The sequence below is a fragment of the Aplysia californica genome, unplaced genomic scaffold (assembly GCF_000002075.1).
Source record: "Aplysia californica isolate F4 #8 unplaced genomic scaffold, AplCal3.0 scaffold00131, whole genome shotgun sequence".
Classification (NCBI taxonomy): Eukaryota; Metazoa; Mollusca; class Gastropoda; order Aplysiida; family Aplysiidae; genus Aplysia; species Aplysia californica.
Genome location: NW_004797401.1, coordinates 1084127 through 1103483, shown reverse-complemented (window position 1 = coordinate 1103483; position 19357 = coordinate 1084127). Strand labels below are relative to the sequence as shown.

General features: G+C 40.5%; 2 protein-coding genes across 3 annotated transcripts in view; one reads left to right on the top strand and one right to left on the bottom strand.

Annotated features, from left to right (window-relative positions):
- The window catches only part of LOC101855484, a 39991-nt gene extending 23347 nt beyond the window's left edge, over nucleotides 1–16644 (bottom strand). For both annotated transcript variants that reach the window (XM_035969258.1, XM_005096549.3), the window contains exons 1-5: nucleotides 16382–16644; nucleotides 7956–8077; nucleotides 6267–6480; nucleotides 5321–5391; nucleotides 1324–1451 (exon numbers count right to left, since the gene is read on the bottom strand). In XM_035969258.1, coding sequence (XP_035825151.1) covers nucleotides 1324–1451; nucleotides 5321–5391; nucleotides 6267–6480; nucleotides 7956–8057 — 515 coding nt within the window. In that variant the 5' untranslated portion in view covers nucleotides 8058–8077; nucleotides 16382–16644. The remainder of the gene's footprint in view (nucleotides 1–1323; nucleotides 1452–5320; nucleotides 5392–6266; nucleotides 6481–7955; nucleotides 8078–16381) is intronic.
- A 115-nt stretch (nucleotides 16645–16759) lies between these two features.
- LOC101858484 (cytohesin-1) overlaps nucleotides 16760–19357 on the top strand; it is a gene marked incomplete in the record, with an annotated part of 72932 nt that continues 70334 nt past the window's right edge. Inside the window, 1 exon segment of the mRNA XM_013081459.2 lies at nucleotides 16760–17035. Within this exon segment, the coding sequence (XP_012936913.1) occupies nucleotides 16987–17035 (49 nt within the window).

Here is a 19357-nt window from a genome sequence, read left to right as displayed (position 1 = left end):
TTGCGTTACTCTCTCTCTCTGACTTTTTACACATTGTAACGAGCCTTTGTCCCTGCTATAACCGGTTGGGCTGCGATGAGGCCCTGTTATTGCCAATAACTTTTAAAAGAGACAAAAGAGTAGGAAAAAACGGGGATTTAAAAAATCCCTGTTATTACCGGATCCCTGTTATTACCGGGCCTGTTATATATGGTTTCCACTGTATATAGATATGTGCACATAACTCTATGTTTTACAAACACACATGTCCTTTAATTTTTAAAATGTGATATCTTTATGAATTTTAGAAAATGGAAATGCGCAGCATAATGCAATTTATTATCATCATTATGAATTATGTCAACTTCGCTTATTCACATTTTTTACATATATAAACAGGAATCATCCTGGATTCAGAATTTTCCTACTGACGGACAGAAACAAAAAACCACTAAAAAAGACAACCCAAACTGTATCTTTGATGATTTCTTTAACTAATGGGAAGTACATAAGTCATTTTGCTATCTTTATGGTGCTTTCACTGAAAACCAGAACTAGCTATCACAAAAGAGCACCCGGTACCCAATAGCAAACAATAACAAGACACAATTTTACACGAATTATGTGAGTGGGCCACTTTTCAAGGAACTCTTTTCCTTTCTTTGCTTCCTGATATTTCCTAGCATTCGATTGAATAGACTGCTTTGACCATGAGATATCAGGGAGCAAAGAAAGAATATCAATATAACTTACTCTCAAAAAAAGGTCAAGAGATACCTGAAAAATGGTCTACTTACATAATTACCAATTGTTCACAAAAATCTCATTCCCCCCCCTGACACTACCACCACCAATAGTTCATATCTTAGTTCACTGGCTCAGGACCCCTTACATCTTTTAAAAAGTTTTAGTAAGAGTTTTATGGCACTTGCAACACAATAAGGTCATATAAGTGTCAGAGAGAATAGATGGGTAACAAAAGAATAACATACACAAAAAAGGAGAACATGATAAGGATGATAGATGTTTGATAGGAAAGAAGGAGCAAACCATACCAGAGCACCTGCCAACCACCCACCCTTACATCTTTGCCTTTCATAACCAACCAAATAAGCAAGAAGACACTTTATGAAAATCAAAGGAAAATATAATGTAGAAAAAGAAAACAACTCCCACAACTTTTAGTTTTACTAAGAAATATCTACAATGCTGATACAATAAAACTTAATTTTATCGCAACATCCCCTTTCATATTCGTTAAATATACTCCTCCTTGTTCTGTTCACGATGATAAACATACTCTCTGCACACATCAATCTTTTGCGATTTAGCTCTTGGCATTACCTGAAGGCATTCACTTCATCAAGAAACTGCTTCTGTTCAACTTTGGTAGCATCATCCTTTAGCATCTTCACAACTACTCGACTTTTAAGGGTTCCACCTGATATTCTCAGGGCTTCTGACTCAATTGCCTGCGAGACATACAATTTACATTAGTAAGATATTACTGAAAACTCAACAAACATCAAATGAACAGCATCTAATGAGAATCAAATGTCAGGAATTCAAGCTACAATTTAAAATCAATAACAGCTGTACTTGTAGCATTGATAATTGTAATTAAACAAAAGGCATACAACACCAGACAAAACCATTAACACATCCTCAACGATAGCTGTCTTGCAATACATGTTAGCTAGAGACTGATGAGAATGGAATTTTAACTCAGGGTAAAAGCTAATATACAGCTGCTTTATCATGATCCTGCGGGAGCCGGGTTTATGTTCCCCGATCAGCCTATTTCGGCACCTCGCCTTCCATCTGGTCCCAAGTCAGTTCAGCCTTGGCTCGGCGCACGCGAGCCGAGCATCATCCGCATGATGACGAGGTGCCCTATTCCCGCAGCTCATGTGAGCACGTGTCAGCCTGCTTGAGTTTGTGTGCCTTTGTGGTCTAGGCCTACTTCTAGAACCGCCTGCATTGGCTCGTAACCGAGGCATACGTATCTCAATCAAAACACGCCAAGTTGGTAGTTCCAGATGTTTGTCCAAAGAAATTAGAACAAACTGACTAACTTAGATATGAGATTCTCGAAAGGATAGCCAGGAAACAAGACTTCCATTTTTCTACACAAAGTCTTTCAAATGTGCGTGATTTTATATAAAATTATATTTACTTGATATAAATAAGCTTAGTTGATAGTTTTGAATACCATTATGCGGGTAAAAAGAACAATTTGAGAGCAAAACATTCGGAAATAGACCTATATTACTCCCTTTCGAACCCCAGATCATTTGTAACAACAAGAGCGTCTAAAAAGGTTATTCGAAAGGGTGTAACTACTCGTAACGTCTTAGTGGCTTATCATCATCATTGCCTTTCTCACCCTGGGGCAGGATATAGGCCACGAACAAACACTCTCAACCTTTCCCTATCCTGGGCTAGTCGCTTGATGTCACTCCACCACTTCCCACTTTTCTGTACATCCATTTCCGTGACTCTTCTCCAGGTTCCACGAGGTCTTCCCCTTGATCTTTTACCCTGTGGGTTCTAATCTAACACTTTTCTTGTTATGCAGCTGCTTGACTTCCTGAGAGTGTGTCCAATCCATTGCCAACGTCTTCTTCCCACCTCATCTCTGACCGGGCTCTGTCTGGTTCTTCTTAATACTTCCTCGTTGGTGATCCTGTCTGTCCATTTGATCCTCAGCAGCCTCCTCAGACACTTGTTCAAGAAAACCTGGATCCTCTTTATGCACATATGGGATGCGTTCCACGTCTCACATCCATACAACAAGACTGACTTCACATTTGAGTTGAAAATTCTAAGCTTTCTTCGTAATGAGATATCCCTGGTCCTCCAAATCCTGCTCAAAGAAATAAATGCAGCCTGTGCCTTTCCAATGCGGGACTTTATTTCAGCGCCTGTTCCTCCCTCTCTGTCGATTATACTCCCAAGATAGCAGAAGGATTCAACGTCTTCTAATGCATTTCCTTGTACTGTGACCTGCTCCTTTCGTCATGCATCTATCCTTAGGACTTTCGACTTTCCGGGGTGGATCCTCAATCCAACAGACTCGGATAGGCTGTTTAAAATTGTCGTCTTTGCTTGCATTTGTTCCTGAGAGTGTGACAGAAGCGCCAAGTCATCTCCAAAGTCCAGATCGTCCAACTGTGTCCATGGTGTCCACTGTATGCCGTTTCTGTGTCCTCTGGTGGTTTCCTTCATCAGCCAGTCAACTGCCAATATGAAGAGGAACGGTGATAATAAACATCCCTGTCTCACACCAGTCTTCATGTCAAAGTTGTCAGTGAGCTGGTCATCATGTACAACCTTGCAACTTGTCTCTTCGTACATGCTCTTAATGAGGTTCACCAACTTCTGTGGGATTTCGTGGTGTCTCAGTATCTTCCATAGTGTTGCTTGGTCTACACTGTCAAAAGCCTTCTCATAGTCAAGGAAGTTGACGATCAGCTGGGAGTTCCACTCCAGGGACTGTTCCACAATGATCCTGAGTGTGGCAATCTGGTCGGTGGTTGAGCGATTTTTCCGGAAACCAGCCTGTTCATCCCGTAGTCTTGGATCCGTTGCTTTCTTGATTCTCTCCAGAACGATTCTGTTGAAGACCTTACCTGGTATTGAGAGAAGAGTGATCCCTCTGTAGTTGCTGCAGTTGCTGAGATCCCCCTTTTTCCAATCCTTTGGGAACTTGCTCTCATTCCAGATCCTGGTAAACAGTGGGAGGAGGATGTCTGCCGTCACATTGGCATCTGCTTTTAGGGCTTCAGGTGGAATCTGGTCAGGACCGGCCGCTTTACCTTTGTTCAGCTTCTTAATGGCATCCAGAATCTCTTGTTTTGAAGAAGCATCACAGCAGATTGGTAACTCATTTCTTGCTGGCAGGATGTTTGGTGGGTTACTCGGTGGTGGTCTGTTCAGGAGACTGTTGAAATGCTCTACCCATAGTTTGGACTGAGCTTCCTTTCCAAAAATGGTTTTCCCCTCTTAGTCCTTTACTTGTACTTCAGGTTTCCCCTATTTTCAAAAAAGTGTCCTTGTGGTCTGGTAAAGGATTCGCATGTGCCCTCCTATCGCTGCTTCCTCGGCCTTCTCTGCTGGCCTGTTCATGAATTCCTCCTTGTCTTTTCTTAGTGATTTCTTGACATCTTTAGCTGTTGTCCTGTACTTCTCCAATGCATCCGCTCTTGATCCTCTTGTTCTACTTGCATTCGCTTCTGCCTTCAGCTGTCTTCTTATCCTAATTAAATCCAATGAGTGTTGGCTAATCCATTCCTTGTGCTCCCATTTCTTCACACCGAGTACTTCTTGACATGTCGATGTAAAGACTTCTTTAACCTTGGTCCAGTGTGTATCCACTTCCATGTCTTCCTCACCGAGATCCGCCAAGGGTTGAAATCTGTTCTTCAACTGTAGTTGAAACTCCTGTTTCTTGTGTCCATCTAAAAGACTTACTTGAAACTTCATTCTTTTGATTCCTGTTCTGGTTCCATGCTTTTTGAGACGAAGCTTGAGTTTTGCTAACAGCAGATGATGATCCGATCCAACGTCTGCCCCTCTCTGTACTTTGACATCTTCCAGTGAACGCCTGAACCTACGAGAGATACAAAAATGATCAATCTGGTTCTCCGTCACTCCATCCGGTGATACCCAAGTAGCCTTGTGGATCCTCTTATGGGGAAAAACAGAGCCTCCGATGGCAAGACTGTTGAAAGCACAGAGATTTGCAAATCGCTCACCGTTCTCATTCATTTGTCCCAGGCCATGTTGTCCCATGATTCCCTCGTAAACTACGTTGTCCTGACCAATCTTGGCATTAGCATCTCCCATTATGATGTTGACATCTTTCCTTGGCAGTTTGTCGATGACCCCCTGGAGCTGGCTGTAAAAAGCATCCTTGTCGTCATCCGAAGCATCGTTTGTTGGGGCGTAGATCTGTACTATGTTCATGTTGATGCTTACTTCTGGTAGTGAAAGAAGCCATGATGATCCTCTCCCCGTGTGGTTCCCATCCTCTAAGTGACTTCTGCGCATACTTACTCAAAAGCGGCTTATGAGAGGGGGTTATTCATTTGTTTTTTAACTCTTTTTAAATAGAAAGCTATAAAAGAGAGAGTGTTATTTTTATCATCGATTAACACACCACCACGGTATTCAAGGCGAAATCACAAGTTTCCAGTGCCGCCCCCTGTACACCAACAGTACACGGTAAGTGACACCAGCGGCCCGCGGGAACATCCGACGTAATAGGTTACTGATAAGATTCGTATCTCATAACAGATGCAGGACAAGAGTTAAAGAGCATGCTGTAACACTGTTTTACCTTTCCAAACCATCCTGACCCAATTTCATCTAGAAATAAAAGGTCTTCTCGAGGAAATGATCTTTGGATACCTAAGGAGAAGAAATAGAAATTAATGGTATTATAATTGTGCACACAGTAACTTATATATGAAAAGAAAAACTTCAGTAAAATAGGGAATTAGAAAAAAGAAAATATAAGATATACCCCCCCCCCCCCCCCACACACACACACACAAAAGGGCAAACCCCTTGAAAAAGTTATGTGATCTTTATCGAACCATCACCAGAAAAACAGCATAGCATTTAATAAATAATAACAATACTCTTCACATTCTCATTGTTTATTAGATAAAACAATCAAACATACCTTTCAGTTGAAACATAAAGAAAGCACAGTTGAGCTCTACATTACGCAACCTCAGTGCTTTCTTCCTATCTCCATTTTTTTTACATTAAAAATGTTACTTTTTCTTAAGCTCACTCTTTGCTATGAACTGTTTTCACTGTCATTAACCCTTTCAGCCCCATGCGCGCATCTTTTCAGCAGCGTTTGTACCTCCCACCGTCCCAAGAGCATATTCTCAAGTTTCGAGGGGGTACTGAATTTGCACATATTTCTTCAAAATTACCTCACCTAATTAAACTTTAATTTTCATGTTAGTTCATTTACTGTTAAACATTGTTATATGCTATTATCTGAACCTCATTACAAAGATACAAATCACTTTTTAGAAAGCATGTCTCTTTTTTCTGAAATACTGCTGTATTGGCTGGGACTGGGGTCAAGGAGTGCACAAAAATGGCTGGGGCTGGAAGGGTTAAAAACGGAGATGGGACAAGAAAGCACATGTCGCGATTAGCTGCAGCCCACTTTCAAGTAAGAATAAAGAAGAAATTGGCTCTTTGAGTTTGATATTGAAAAGTAATGCTAACAAATATAATTTCCAAAATTTAACTCCACTCACTGATAAGGGAGAGGGTTGCCTCCTGTTTGCCCCTTTCCAAGCACATCATTCTGGGTCGAAGAGATGGCATGTCAGTGGCTTTGGTGATGATATCTGGGAGGGGTTCGATGACAACTGCCTCACGGGATGCCTCCACATCAGACATGTCCACAGTGAAAGCTGCATTGTGCTGTGCCAATTGGTTATCTCTGCTTGGACTGGCATTATTAAAGTTCTGTAACAGAATCAATTGCAATAAATCTATTTTCATTTCATCATTCTGTAAAAATAATAATAATAGTTCACCGATGATAAGTTTACTCCCTTTGCCCTACTTTAATCATTAAATTGTATTATTGTATCAATGGCATATTAATTTTTTTTTTTACATTGTGAGCTAATAAATAACAGCAGAGACAAAAATGTAGAGACGCATCACTCCTCGATTCAGGCGAGATTGGGGTCAGGCATCCAGTGAAAGTTTCACGCAGCACAGCTATAGTCTGTTCCTCACAACTGATGAATCACCGTATTGTTTTCATAGAAAATTAGGCAAGGGGGTTGGTCTGAATGGGTTTTTAACACCATTTCTCTTTCTTTACCGTCACATCATACCCACATCCACATATGAAAGACGGAGTCAGAACATTCCAAGAGTAATTCTAGTCAAGATTTTGAAGAAAAATTCAAAACATACTGTACTGCATGTTTCCTCTCGGTTGGTATAATTATTGGCCTTTCTTGGTCACATCCTCTCTCCTTATTCCTGGCCCGCATCTCATTGTATTAGTGCCCAAAATACTCCAAATCTTTTCTATTCTTCTACTTTTACTCCCTTTTTTTCTCGTAATTTTCTTCTTGTTCTTGCTTTGTTCTTTTTCTTCTTCATTTTCTTCTTCTTCTTGCTTTGTTCTTTTTCTTCTTCATTTTCTTCTTCTTCTTGCTTCGTTCTTTTTCTTCTTCTTCTTCTTCATTTTCTTCTTCTTCTTCTTCATTTTCTTCTTCTTCTTCCTTCCCTGGAGCATAAATTTGATGAATTGATTAATTATGCGCGCATTTATTGATCAACTTCACCACTTACCACTACTTCCGACATATTAACTGAGATGAGTCCTTGCTCTTCCCTCTGTCCCCGGTATTAACTACAGGAAATAATAAGGGGAAGTGACTTTAAGAGGAACAGACCATGAAACGTACAGCGTGAAACCGTTTCGCGGCACTATGTCACTTATCTCGTGTAAAAAACATGGTGCGAAGAGGGGCCAGCTGACGAGTGAAATATCTCTCTCTAGTCATCTTCGATAATAGTCAAAGCTATATGGACTAAACTGCTTACCAAGCAGGTCCCCTTCATTTAAAAAACTTTCATTGACTCTTTAAATGCACTGATGTTCAACAACAGTTTTGAGGTGTCTGAGAAGCCCATTCACAAAAATAACTATTCTTAGTCAGGGCAGCAGAAATTCTAAGCCCACTCTGTCTCTCACCTGCAGTCCCATAAATATAAATTCCAAGCTTCTCTAATTAGACTTTTAAAAATGGAAAGATGTATCGTAGTTCGAGTGTGAGCACTAAAGCAGTCATCTCTGCTGCCTCAACAGGTAGCCATAAATACAGACCAATGCAACAAAGACATCAGAGAGGAGGAGAAGATCATAAATAATGTTTAAATCTGTGCTCATATTATCCCAGAAAAATGAAATCACATACTGAAAAACCAGGTTTCTTTCGCTGGAGACAGTTCAGGCAGCCTAGAACGATTACCACCATACATAGGAGAAGGGCTACGCTTGCAATGACGACCAACACCATCCTGAATCATCTGTTTTATGCTGAAAGAGAAATACAGAGGGATTTAATTTTCAAAAGGATACAATCTGGCTCTTGTCTGTGAACAGTATTTGACAACATTGCATTGGAAAATCATAAATATAACTGCTCAGATGTGCTGCTCCTAGCCAGGAACGGTCAGGTCAGGGGTTACCAAAGTTAACAATACTGACCTGATGGTGTAAAAGTAGAAGTAAGGCATAAGATACAGAATATAAAACAAAAAGTTACAATGCATGCCTCATGACTACCTTCAGAAGAGACAACATGGAGGCTACTTCCCTGAGATATGTAACCGTTCACAGCTTGCTGGCGACCAAATGGCACAGTGACAGGAGCATAGTTTATACTGGCCAGACCTTGATATATGAGATGGTGAAGGATACCAATGCTATGCCCAGAACAAATATTGATCAGCTGATTTTAAAACTTGATTTTGGAAAACCTTTGCAAAAGTTCAAACCCGAGTCCGATTAAACAAAATTATATTCCGACTCAGACTCTGACTTCTTTCCACAACTTGGGGACTGAAGGTGAAGCTATTAACCATAGTAATGGTTAACGTAGTTAAAGCAAGTTTGAGTGAGATTAGCGGCCAGTTCTGGTCAACGCCAGAATCACTCTGCCCCCTAGACAGCACCAAAGATCTCCCTCGACTACATCTGCAATCAATCTTTTATTAGTTTTCAATTTTCTGCAGCAAAAACGTTAGTAAACCCCGAGGAACAAGGGACAAAAAAAACAAACCTACATGAATATGTACCCTGTTGATACTAGTGTACGGGCAAGTCCAAAACACACAATTGGAATGAAAAAGGGGCCGATTAGGCAGAGTGTAAATCAATGAATTTACGCAACTGAATATTACACCCAGATTTCACTATACAGTTGAACCTGTGTAAGACGGAATCGCAAGAGAGCTAGAAAAAAATTCCGTCTTAGACAGGGGAATTCAGGGCGAGATGGAAAGGGGGGGGTCAAAGGCCCAGCCGGCAGGATCAAGGGTCGCTTGTCAGATTGGCAAGCAGTTGTCAAAACTTCACACATCTCAATTGCTGTCCTGTCTGATAATGATATGCGTCAGTCTTACTTATAATCCAATTACCACCAGCGCTTGCCTTTCATAGGACCAGTGTTTGACCTATTAAAAACAGAAACGTTTGAACATCTCCTTTGCTTCCACCCTTAGCCACACCCACCAGTGTAACATGCAGTCAACCAATGCCACCCCTTGCTGCCATCAAATAACAACGATTTCAGGAACTCTTTTCTCAGCTGGCCGTTAGTGCTGGGCGGCTAAGTTCCCGATTATTGAAAGCTAGGAATCGTAGGAATTGACTCGGAGCCCAATTACTTACTTTCTAATGATGTGATATCTTCCGTTGGTTAACTGGCTGGTTCCCACATCTTCAGGATTTAGGATAACGTTGATTTCAGAACACTACCAAGCATCAATTTGTATTTTTCAAAAATAAATTCTAAATAAAAAAAGAAGAGGATTTTAATTTTGGTTTATGTAAAAAGGAGTCAAACTTTTCTTCCGTAGCATTAATCGTGGGAATCGGTCCTGGGATAGATTCTTGGCCCAGCTCTACTGGCCGCACGACCAGGGCGGCAGACACAGGTCAATCTAATTTCACACCTCTGGCTTCTGGCTACCCAGAAAGTTTCCGAAGTGGCTCGCTACTCAAGCACTTTCACGTGCACCCATGAGATTCCACACCCACACTAACCGGACCCTCAGCATCGCTCAGGGCTCACATAGATGGGGTAACATCTGCCCCCAAATTTCACCCCTACTCCCCTTCCCCGCCCAGCGGCATGGCCATAAGTTTAGAGCCGGCGGAACCGAAACGTGCTGATAACATCTCGGTCTGAACCAAACTTGCGAGTTTTGTTTCAACTCAGGGCTGAGCAGGCAAAGCATTTTCCGTCTTAAATAGGGGGAACCCTCGGAAGGGAGCAAATTTTTATTTCTGTTTCCGCGTTGGAGAGGTTTCAGTTTTATACAGGTAATCAGGGTTGGTGATTTTTTATATTTTTTAAATAAAAATTTAAAAAATCGATTTTTTAAATTTAAATCAGATTTTTTAAATTTTAAATCGGATTTTTTTATTTTAAAAAAAATGTCGACACAATTTGGGATTTTGGGAGGCTAAAAGTATGTTCTTTTAGTGCAGAATGCATTGTCTTTGTTTTAACTAATAATTAATTTAAGCAACTGCGAAAGAAAGCCTTAATCTGCTATTATCAGTGAATTATGGCTACAGACAAAAAATTAAGAAAATGTCAGTCTAAAAAGAAAGGGGGGAGGGGGTAATTATGCATAGATAAACTTGTATTTTATTACAGTGTGCGTGTGTGTGTGTGTGCGCGCTTTTGTTTGTCTAAAAAGAAAAAGAAAATGCTAATTTAAATTATGAAAAAAAAAGTAAATTGAATACTGTATTAATTTACTACTTACAGTGACAGGGGGGGAAAGCAGACTTTTAAGCATGATTATATTAGTCTACTAAACCTTATATACTGTTTTATAAAACCAAGGAAAGGAATTCTGAATATTTAAAGATGTAAAAACAGAATACATTTTTAAAAAGTGATTTAAATCACTGAGTTTTATTTTTAAAATCAAGTTGATTTAAATTTTAAAAATCAACTGATTTAAATCGACCTGATTTAAATCAACCCAACCCTGGTTTTCAATTATGAAAAGAAAGAAAATTGAATACTGTATTATTTTACAGTGAAAGGGTGGAAAGCAGACTTTTAAGCATGATTATAATTATATTAGTCTACTAAACCTTATTATATCTGTTAAATAAAACCAAGGAAAGGAATTCTGAATGTTTAAATATGTAAAAGCAGAATACATTTTTTAAAAAGTCATTTAAATCACAAAATCAAGTTGATTAAAATAAAAAAATCAACTGATTTAAATCAACTAAGCTCTGATTTCAATTATGAGAAAAAAAAAGTAAATTGAATACTGTATTATTTTACAGTGAAAGGGGGGAAAGCAGACTTTTAAGCATGATAATATTAGTGTACTAAACCTTATATCTGTTTTATGAAACCTAGGAAAGGAATTCTGAATGTTGAAATATTTAAAAACTGAATAAAAATAAATTTTTTTAAAAGTGATTTAAATCACTGATTTTTATTTAAAAAATCAAGTTGATTTAAATTTAAAAAATCAACTGATTTAAATCAACCCAACCTTGCAGGTAATTAAAGAGGAATATTTCAAGGGGGGAACGAGGAGATTCCGTTAAAACAGGTTTCCGCTAAGGCAAGTTCGACTGTATATATGTGGCAATTACCACACAATCTCTTTGTTCCTAAATATTTCCAGCATTTATGAAAATTTTTTCAATTATAAAGATAGAAATCGAAACGTAAGCTTTAATATCCAGTTACTAGAACTATTTAAACTGGCCCTCCCTGCACCATTAGTTTGAACAGAACAACCAACTTGAGTTGACTTGCCGGGGGCAAAGTTAAATATGTCGACTAATGAAACCGCCCGTAGCGATCACCCATTCTCAGCTTGCTGGAAGAAGCGATGTTGGGAAGAGCCACGGTGTAAGGGAAAACGATGAACTCTCAATTACGCAACAACGCATTAAGATATGACAAAAATGTATACGCCTACCAAGATGTTTCAATTGCTCTATCTCGCGTCTGGGCGAGACTTGGGCGGGACCTTGTGTTAGCGCCTGATGGCCCGTGTACGAGTGTAAACAAACGTTCCAGCGCTCTTGAATTGAAAAGGTGCAATTTTGTCTGCCGGCAGTTTGTGTGTGTGTGTGCGTGAGTATGACAGAGAGAGAGAGGAAGAGAGGAGGGCCAAGGGGGGGAGAACGAGGGAAAGAGAGAAAGAAAGAGAAAGGGGAGAGAGAGAGACAAACAGAAAGAGAGTGAGAGAGAGAGGGTGTTTGTTTTTATATAATAAAGAATAATTGATTTGCGTCATTTTCTCTCTGCGTTGGTTCCCAGGCTGACCCGGTGCAATACAGTCATTATAGTACATATTTTATTACCAGTCCCATCTTCCGAATCCCACCTTTTGTTTCCCATCTCTCACCTCTTGTTCCCCATGTACTGTATTTAATTTTCCATATCCCATATCCCTACTTTAACTCTGTAAGGACGCTTCGTTTTCCTTCATCTCATGGGATGGAACACTTGAAGCTGGCCAAAATATTAATAAATAGCCAGTGGCTATGCGTACGGCCCTCCCTTCCGTACGCATAGCCACAGTGCTATGCGTACTGCCCTCTAAAGTATAAATTTTGATTTATAGGGCCTTGATAATCGCTCAGCTGGACCACGTCACTTTATCAATTGATATCTTGGCCAAGACAAAGATTGTGTATAACAAGATAGTTCACACCTCTATTTCAGTCAATTAAACAAATGTCCTCAAAATTCAGTGGCGCCCTCTTCGAAAAAGTGCGGACTTTGCAATCAAAGTTACCCTACTTGTGTGAAAATAAATAATAAAAGTGAAACTAACAAACAGGGCTATTCCTATTCTTCTGCTCGAGAAACGAAAGAGAGCTTAGAAACAAAGACTGTAACGTCATCTGAACCAATGCGCGGACTTGCGCTGACACTTTTTTAGCCGAGAGAACTCTCTTGTTATGTACGATCTTTGGCCAAGAGGCGCCCTACGAGGTCAAGATAACTTGTAAAGTCACTGGTCACTATTTATAACTTTGACCTGTAATTTACTACGTCATTTTCCATATAAGGAATACTGAGATTTTCCATTGAAAAAAGGTAATCGTTTGCCCATTATACAGCTGCGCTCTTCCTAATCGAAGTAGGTCAGCCCTGCCCTGCGCGCTTCCCGGGTAACCCGACTCATGTCCTTTTAAAGGACCTGCGCGCTTTCAGGGTTTAAGTTTTTAGTTTTTACCCTTGTAGTGTCCGGTTTGATAGTTTATATGTGCCGCCTACAAAGCCTAGCTTATGATGTGAAGTGGAGGGCCGCACACATAGCCTAGTTACTATGTGTACGGGAGGGCCGTACGCATAGCCACTTCGTAATAAATATTCATTACTGTCGTCACTGACTAAAACAGACAGGAGACACTCCCCCTAAATGAAGCTTTAGTGCTGTGAACGTAGGTTCAATAGCGCCTGCACACTGCATTCAGGGCGCCGTGAACGTAGCCACTGGAAAAATTTATAGATTTAGTAATCCATTCTGTTTTTTCAGTTATCAGGATGAAAGATATAATTTCTTATCAAAAGTAAAAGTCAACAGCTTGAATTACTATTTCTGGCAATACTAGATCTACCCTCTAACTTATCCCTCTATCTATTCATAAGGCATATTGGGTCATAGGGAGGATTTCTTTTAACTTCACCTTCATTAAACTTAAACATGATACTTGGTAAGACTAGATCTAGGCTAGATATCTAGATCTAGAGTCTAGATCTACCACTACCAGTTTCTCATCAAGATCAAGATCCTAGACCTTTAGAATTTTTACTTTCACTCCAGCACACAGATACACTGCTTCCGGGGTCAAACTGCAGAACTGTTTGCTGCAGATCACAATAAATCCACTAAAACTGTGGCAAATCAATTATTTTCAAGAAAATTTCAAATCTAACTGTAAAATATCAAATTATGGATTAAAACAGGGGGACATGCCCCCCTGTAACCCCCAGATTTTCTTTTACCCCAGTGGAGCAGGTCCCCCTGGAACCCCCCGATTGGTCCAAAGCACGTCTTTTCTCAATTAAGAACAGATCAAATATTTTAAAAATGATTAAATTGCAACAGACAACAAAAATGAAGTTGATTCGTGTTCAGCGCATCAATATTATGTAGAAAATGGACAACTGGTAGCTGAGTGTGAGACGGGAGGGGAAAGTAAAAAAAATGGCCGGCACTATTTCTCTGAATGTTTGGGAAAATAAAGCTGGGCACTATTTCTCCTAACACTCTGAAATCACATCCTTTCCCGCAAATTTAGGATATTATATAGATCTATAATTATAGTATAGGCCTACCAAAGATTGTTCGTGTACAATGTGGTTCAATCGGTCCAAAAAATGTCCGCCGTAAATATTAAAAGAAAGAAAAGCTACAGTTCCAAACAGTTTTTCGCTACATGTACAGATATGACGTGTTGCCAATGAAGAGTGCTTCTCTTAAACTTAATGTGTTGTGTTCACTCGTGTGCTGTCTAGATCTAGATCTGCGGAGGGTTATTGATAACGACACATAGAACGAGCATCTGCGTTTGTCGCGGCCGCGACCAATCAACCGGGCTCGATTTTTTGGTCCCCGAATTGGGGAATAAAAGTCAAATAAAAAAAAGAAAGAAACCGAACCTCTTTACTTTTGAAAGAAAGTTCACCTTGCTTCACTTCGTCTCTTTCTCACTTGTTGTCACCACGTTGATTTGTTGAATACGTTACAGTTACTTTTATTTCTCCCTCTTTGTGGAGTTTTATTTTGTCAGTGTGTATTTTTTTCTTTCTTGTTATTGTTCTGATGTGTTGTTTTTCTATCAATTTTGTTGTTTTGTGTAACGTCATTTAATTTGATGTTCCTACCTTCATTAGATTCTAATTTATATATACATGTATATATTATTAGATTTAAATGTGTTTTATGTCAGAGCGTACGTTCCACCAAAACCGATTACATGTACTGACACTGACAGGCCCCTTAATAAATTATAATGTGTGTGATTTCATAATTTACATATAATATCCTGTACTTTGTTTAAAAATTACGCACATTTAGGGTTAAAACAGCCAATCTTCTTCGGACAGGTGGACTCATGCCTTGTTAATTTTTGTGTTTGTTTATGGGCTGTTCTAATTCTTATTTCATTCTGTTGTGAAACCTTTCTTTTTCACGTTTTTACACTCATGATCTAAAAATCTCTAGACTAGCTCTTGAAAACTGAAATAGATATGGACCTAAAAATTTGCTCCTGTGTGTGTATGCATGTGCGTGTGTGTCTGTGTGTGGTAAGTGTGTAAGTGTAAGTGGAGAGTGAGGAGCGTGTGTGTGTGCTTGTTTTTCGGGCTTTATTTCAGCCTCTATTCAGTAACAGTTCAAAGTATACAAAAATAGAAACACAGGATCCATTCACTCCAGGGCTCATGAGTCGTTCCTCTCTTTCAGTTTCACTTATTCATTCAATTCCCGTGTTCTCTCCCGCGGATCATCCCCGTCCACATGACTTTCCACACCCCACCCCCTCCCTCCAGGCACACACAAAGAAAATCTCACTCATTCCCTAGCACCCTGCGAACCATGGACAATAATATAGGCAAAACACTGCCTCAGCCGCATCCCTTTCGTTCGTGAGCTGGGGACCAGGCCGGGGGGGGGGGCGGTGTCGTCGTCTTGTAGTTGCTAACGCCTGTGGATACACTCGTAATTCTTCCTTTCACGTTTCACCTGCTCTGTCACTCGCACTGTCTCTCCATCCACAGCTCAGCTCGTTCTACGTTGTTTGTGTACATATGTGCATGATGGTGGTGGGTGTGAGGTAGGTGTTACTGAAGGTTGTCTGTTGGCGGGCTTGCCATGCGGTGTTCCTTCCCAGACAAGAGTCAGAGGCAGAATGAAAGTTGGCGCCGAACGCTCGCAATAAATAGGCAAAAAATCACGAGACCGGAAGCCAGAAACCGTTCGGAGAAATAAAGATCGGCACTATTTCTCCGAACCATACTAGATCTAGATAGATATCTAGATCTAGAATCTCTAGAATCTAGATCTAATCTTAGTCATTAGATCTAGACTCTAGTCTCTAGAATCTAGATTTAGTAATAGAGAGATAGATTGTTTATCTAGAATTTAGATCTAGTTTTCTAGATCTAGACTAGATATCTATATATTCTAGATCTAGATCTAATCTAGATCTAGATCTAGATATATACAATCTAAATCTACACCTAGAATCTACATCTATTATATCTAGATCCTAGCCCAACTTGATCCTGCGTTCATTAAAAAAACCAGAATCATAACCACAAATATCAAATCATAGAAAGGGTTCCTTTCACTTGGGTACCCGAAATAACTAAAGACCTACCCGGTAGGCTACCGGCAGTGGGGAGATTTCGCATTTGGCGGAAGAAGGAAGGTGTTTTGATTTCTTGTGCATTGATGTAACACACAGTCAGTTGACAGTCGTGTTGTTACTTTTTTTTTAGTACAGACTCAGACTACTAAAGTACACCCAAATACACCTGTTCAAATGCAGATACCATACGATGTAAAAGAGTACATGTCACGATCTATATTAAAACTGAATGATGATGCTTACATGAATGTTGTCGACAAATTGGTGTGCGAGGGTCTAAAAGGGGGAATGAAGGAGGCGTGTCAAATATCCTTCGCTTGATCCATCGCTTTCCATCGTCCCTCTTCTTATCGTCGTGAGGTCACAGGTCAAATGACCTAAAAGTGAAGCTCAATGCTTGTTTCGAACAAAAAGTACGAACTTGCTTTGTTGTATCGTTTGCTTATTTAGCTTGAGGATTCTTATATACAGCTAAGATTTATTAACTCAAATGATAATATATCGCCAGAACCCAAAATCACTTTTTCATTTTGCTCTCAGGTAAAAAAAAAAAAAGAGAAAAGTGTTGACAGCTGTTTTTGCTACCGCCACTTCGAATTCATAACAGGAAGTGGAATTGAAGTGGAAACGGAAAACTGATCTTGTCCAGATCTATGTTTTACCGAAACGCTATTGGAGTGTCGGCCCAAGATCAAGAAATTTTAAGTGTGAAAAGGGGGAGGTACAACTTTTGTGAACCATCGGCAGGTGCCCATCAGCGGCGTTAGCCTTTAAAGTATAGATACAGGTACTTAATGTCCTTCATAGACCTGTGAGTCCTGTGCGTGTTCATTAAAAAGCCCGAGAGAATGGAACCAACGTCAGTGACTTCGTCAGGAAACAATTTCAACATCAGTGGTGAGTAACAATTTTTGTGTAAACACCATTTTAGATCTAGATCTCTAGATCTAGATTATATCTAGATCTAGATCTATATTCGGTAAGATTGTACTTTACCGGACCACCAGTCGGAACTACTTTCGCTATGGCGCCCCTGGTCCAGTCCTGGTGCCTAGTGGTCCGCTATTCTTCGTTTCCGAGCTCCCCTACTCCTACTCACTCTCCTACTCAGTTTTCTACGTCCTCACTGTTCCACTGCCAGCAATCGACTGACGTCTCTTACCGGGTTTTTCAGTCATCACGACTGTGCCCTTTGACCCTCGACCCTGACACCTTGAGGCTAATTGGTCAATCTAATCACGTGGTCCACTATTCTTTTATTTGCTCGCAACTCTGCTGGCTTGGCCTAATCCTGGTCCGGCAAAGTACAATGGAGGGCTAGAGATGTGCACGAGAGCTCATTTGCATAATTGCAACCCCCTCGGCCCTGCTCGCGACTTGGCGAGTATCTACCCCGATTGTCCGCTCATGCTATTGTTTATATATATGTGTGTGTGTGTCTTTAAATTATTGTTGCCAGGGGGGCTAGCCCCCCTGAAACCCCCCCCTCCCCCCTCTGTTGTTACATTGATGTAAACACGACTGTCCGCTCATGTTATTGTTTCGCATTTTTGTGTATTTTCTTTATTGTAGTTTCCAGGGGGGCAAGCCCCCCTGAAACCCCCCTCCCAACTGTTGGTATGATACACGGTGGTCCACAAAAGTTAATTCCCCTGCCCACCCTCAACCATCACCTCTCGCTCACCTCGCCTCGCCAGTCTCCGCTGGCTTGCGCTGTGCGAGCGCGAAATCGCCTGCGGAACTACCTTTTGACCGCACGTAGAGTACTATGAGTGCGTAGTTAGGCTAGGCGCGCGTAGTAATCACGGGCCGAGACGGGTGGTCCGGTAAAGGGTGCTTTTTCGGTAGTTCCCACCCCCCTTATTTGAGCCTGACCTACATCTAGATCTAGATCTAGATCTAGATCTAGATCTAGATAGTCTATCTAGATTCTAGATTTATACTTTTGATTCGCGATGAGCTAAGATATCAAACCTAACAATAGCAAAACATTAGGTGATTTTGTAGTTTCGTTCGTTAAAGTCAAGCAGGGGGGTTTCAGGGGGGCGCTTGCCCCCTGACCTAAAAAAATATGAAGGTGGGGGGGTTCGGGGGGGCATGCCCCCCTGAATTTTATCCTAATTTGATGTTTTGCATCCCTGCTCTTTGTGTAGCCTAATTCAAATAGTATTTATTGGTCTTCAAGACTTCTGGATTTCTTCTCTGGATGTAAACAAATGGATCGTGGACTTTAACGAACGGAACTACAAGATCACCAAACTACATTAAATTGTGGTAAAATTCAGGGGGGCATGCCCGCCTGAAACCCCCCTTCCTATTTTTTTTAGGTCAGGGGGGCAAGCCCCCATGAAACCCCCCTACTCTTGGGGCCAAAATCCGTGAATAACAATTGCGGGTGGGAACTTGGGAACTACCGAATAAGCGCCCGGTAAAGTACAATCCATCCTGAGAGATGGAAAATCATGAATTCCTCCTAAGGTTGAGACAAAGACAAAGTCAGTCCGCTGGTCCGGTATTTTTCAATCTCACCTCTAGATCTAGATCTAGAAATCTAGATCTAGATCTAGATCTAGATCTAGAATCTAGATCTAGATCTATCTCTTGTCTCTAGTCTAGGCCTAGAGAAGGCCTCCTAAAGAAATTTTAGGGGAGGACTTTGGAGAAAAACAAGAGCTCCAAAATATTTACAAAATAGCATTATCGTGCATTCATTGTATACAAAATTTGCAATTAGTGCAAATAATAATTAGCTTCAGCACAGATTGGTAGGATTGACTTACCACAAATCCGATAGATTCTAGTCACAGTAAATCCAAAGCAGAAAGGGCTTTTTCAAACGATCGCCAACCTTACCTCTAAACCGGAAGTGATAAACGTACGTGGCCTTCCGCCTTCCACTCCACACAACCCCTCACAACAATCCACAACCGGGTCAGACAAAAAACTGACCCAACAAAAAGCGGTGCGATTTGAGCGAATCTAGATTATCTAAATCTAGATCTAAATCTAGATAAATCTAGATCTAGGGGAAAGGAAATGATTGATTTATTTTTTTTAGCTGGCATAGGCCTAGCTTGAAATTTACTCATGTCTGCACGCAAGTTGTTTTTAATTTTGTCAATTAAAAAAAACTACATTAATAAACCAAAGAAAAAGGGCGCGCGCGGCGAGAGAGAGAGAGAGAGAGAGAGAGAGAGAGAGAGAGAGAGAGAGAGAGAG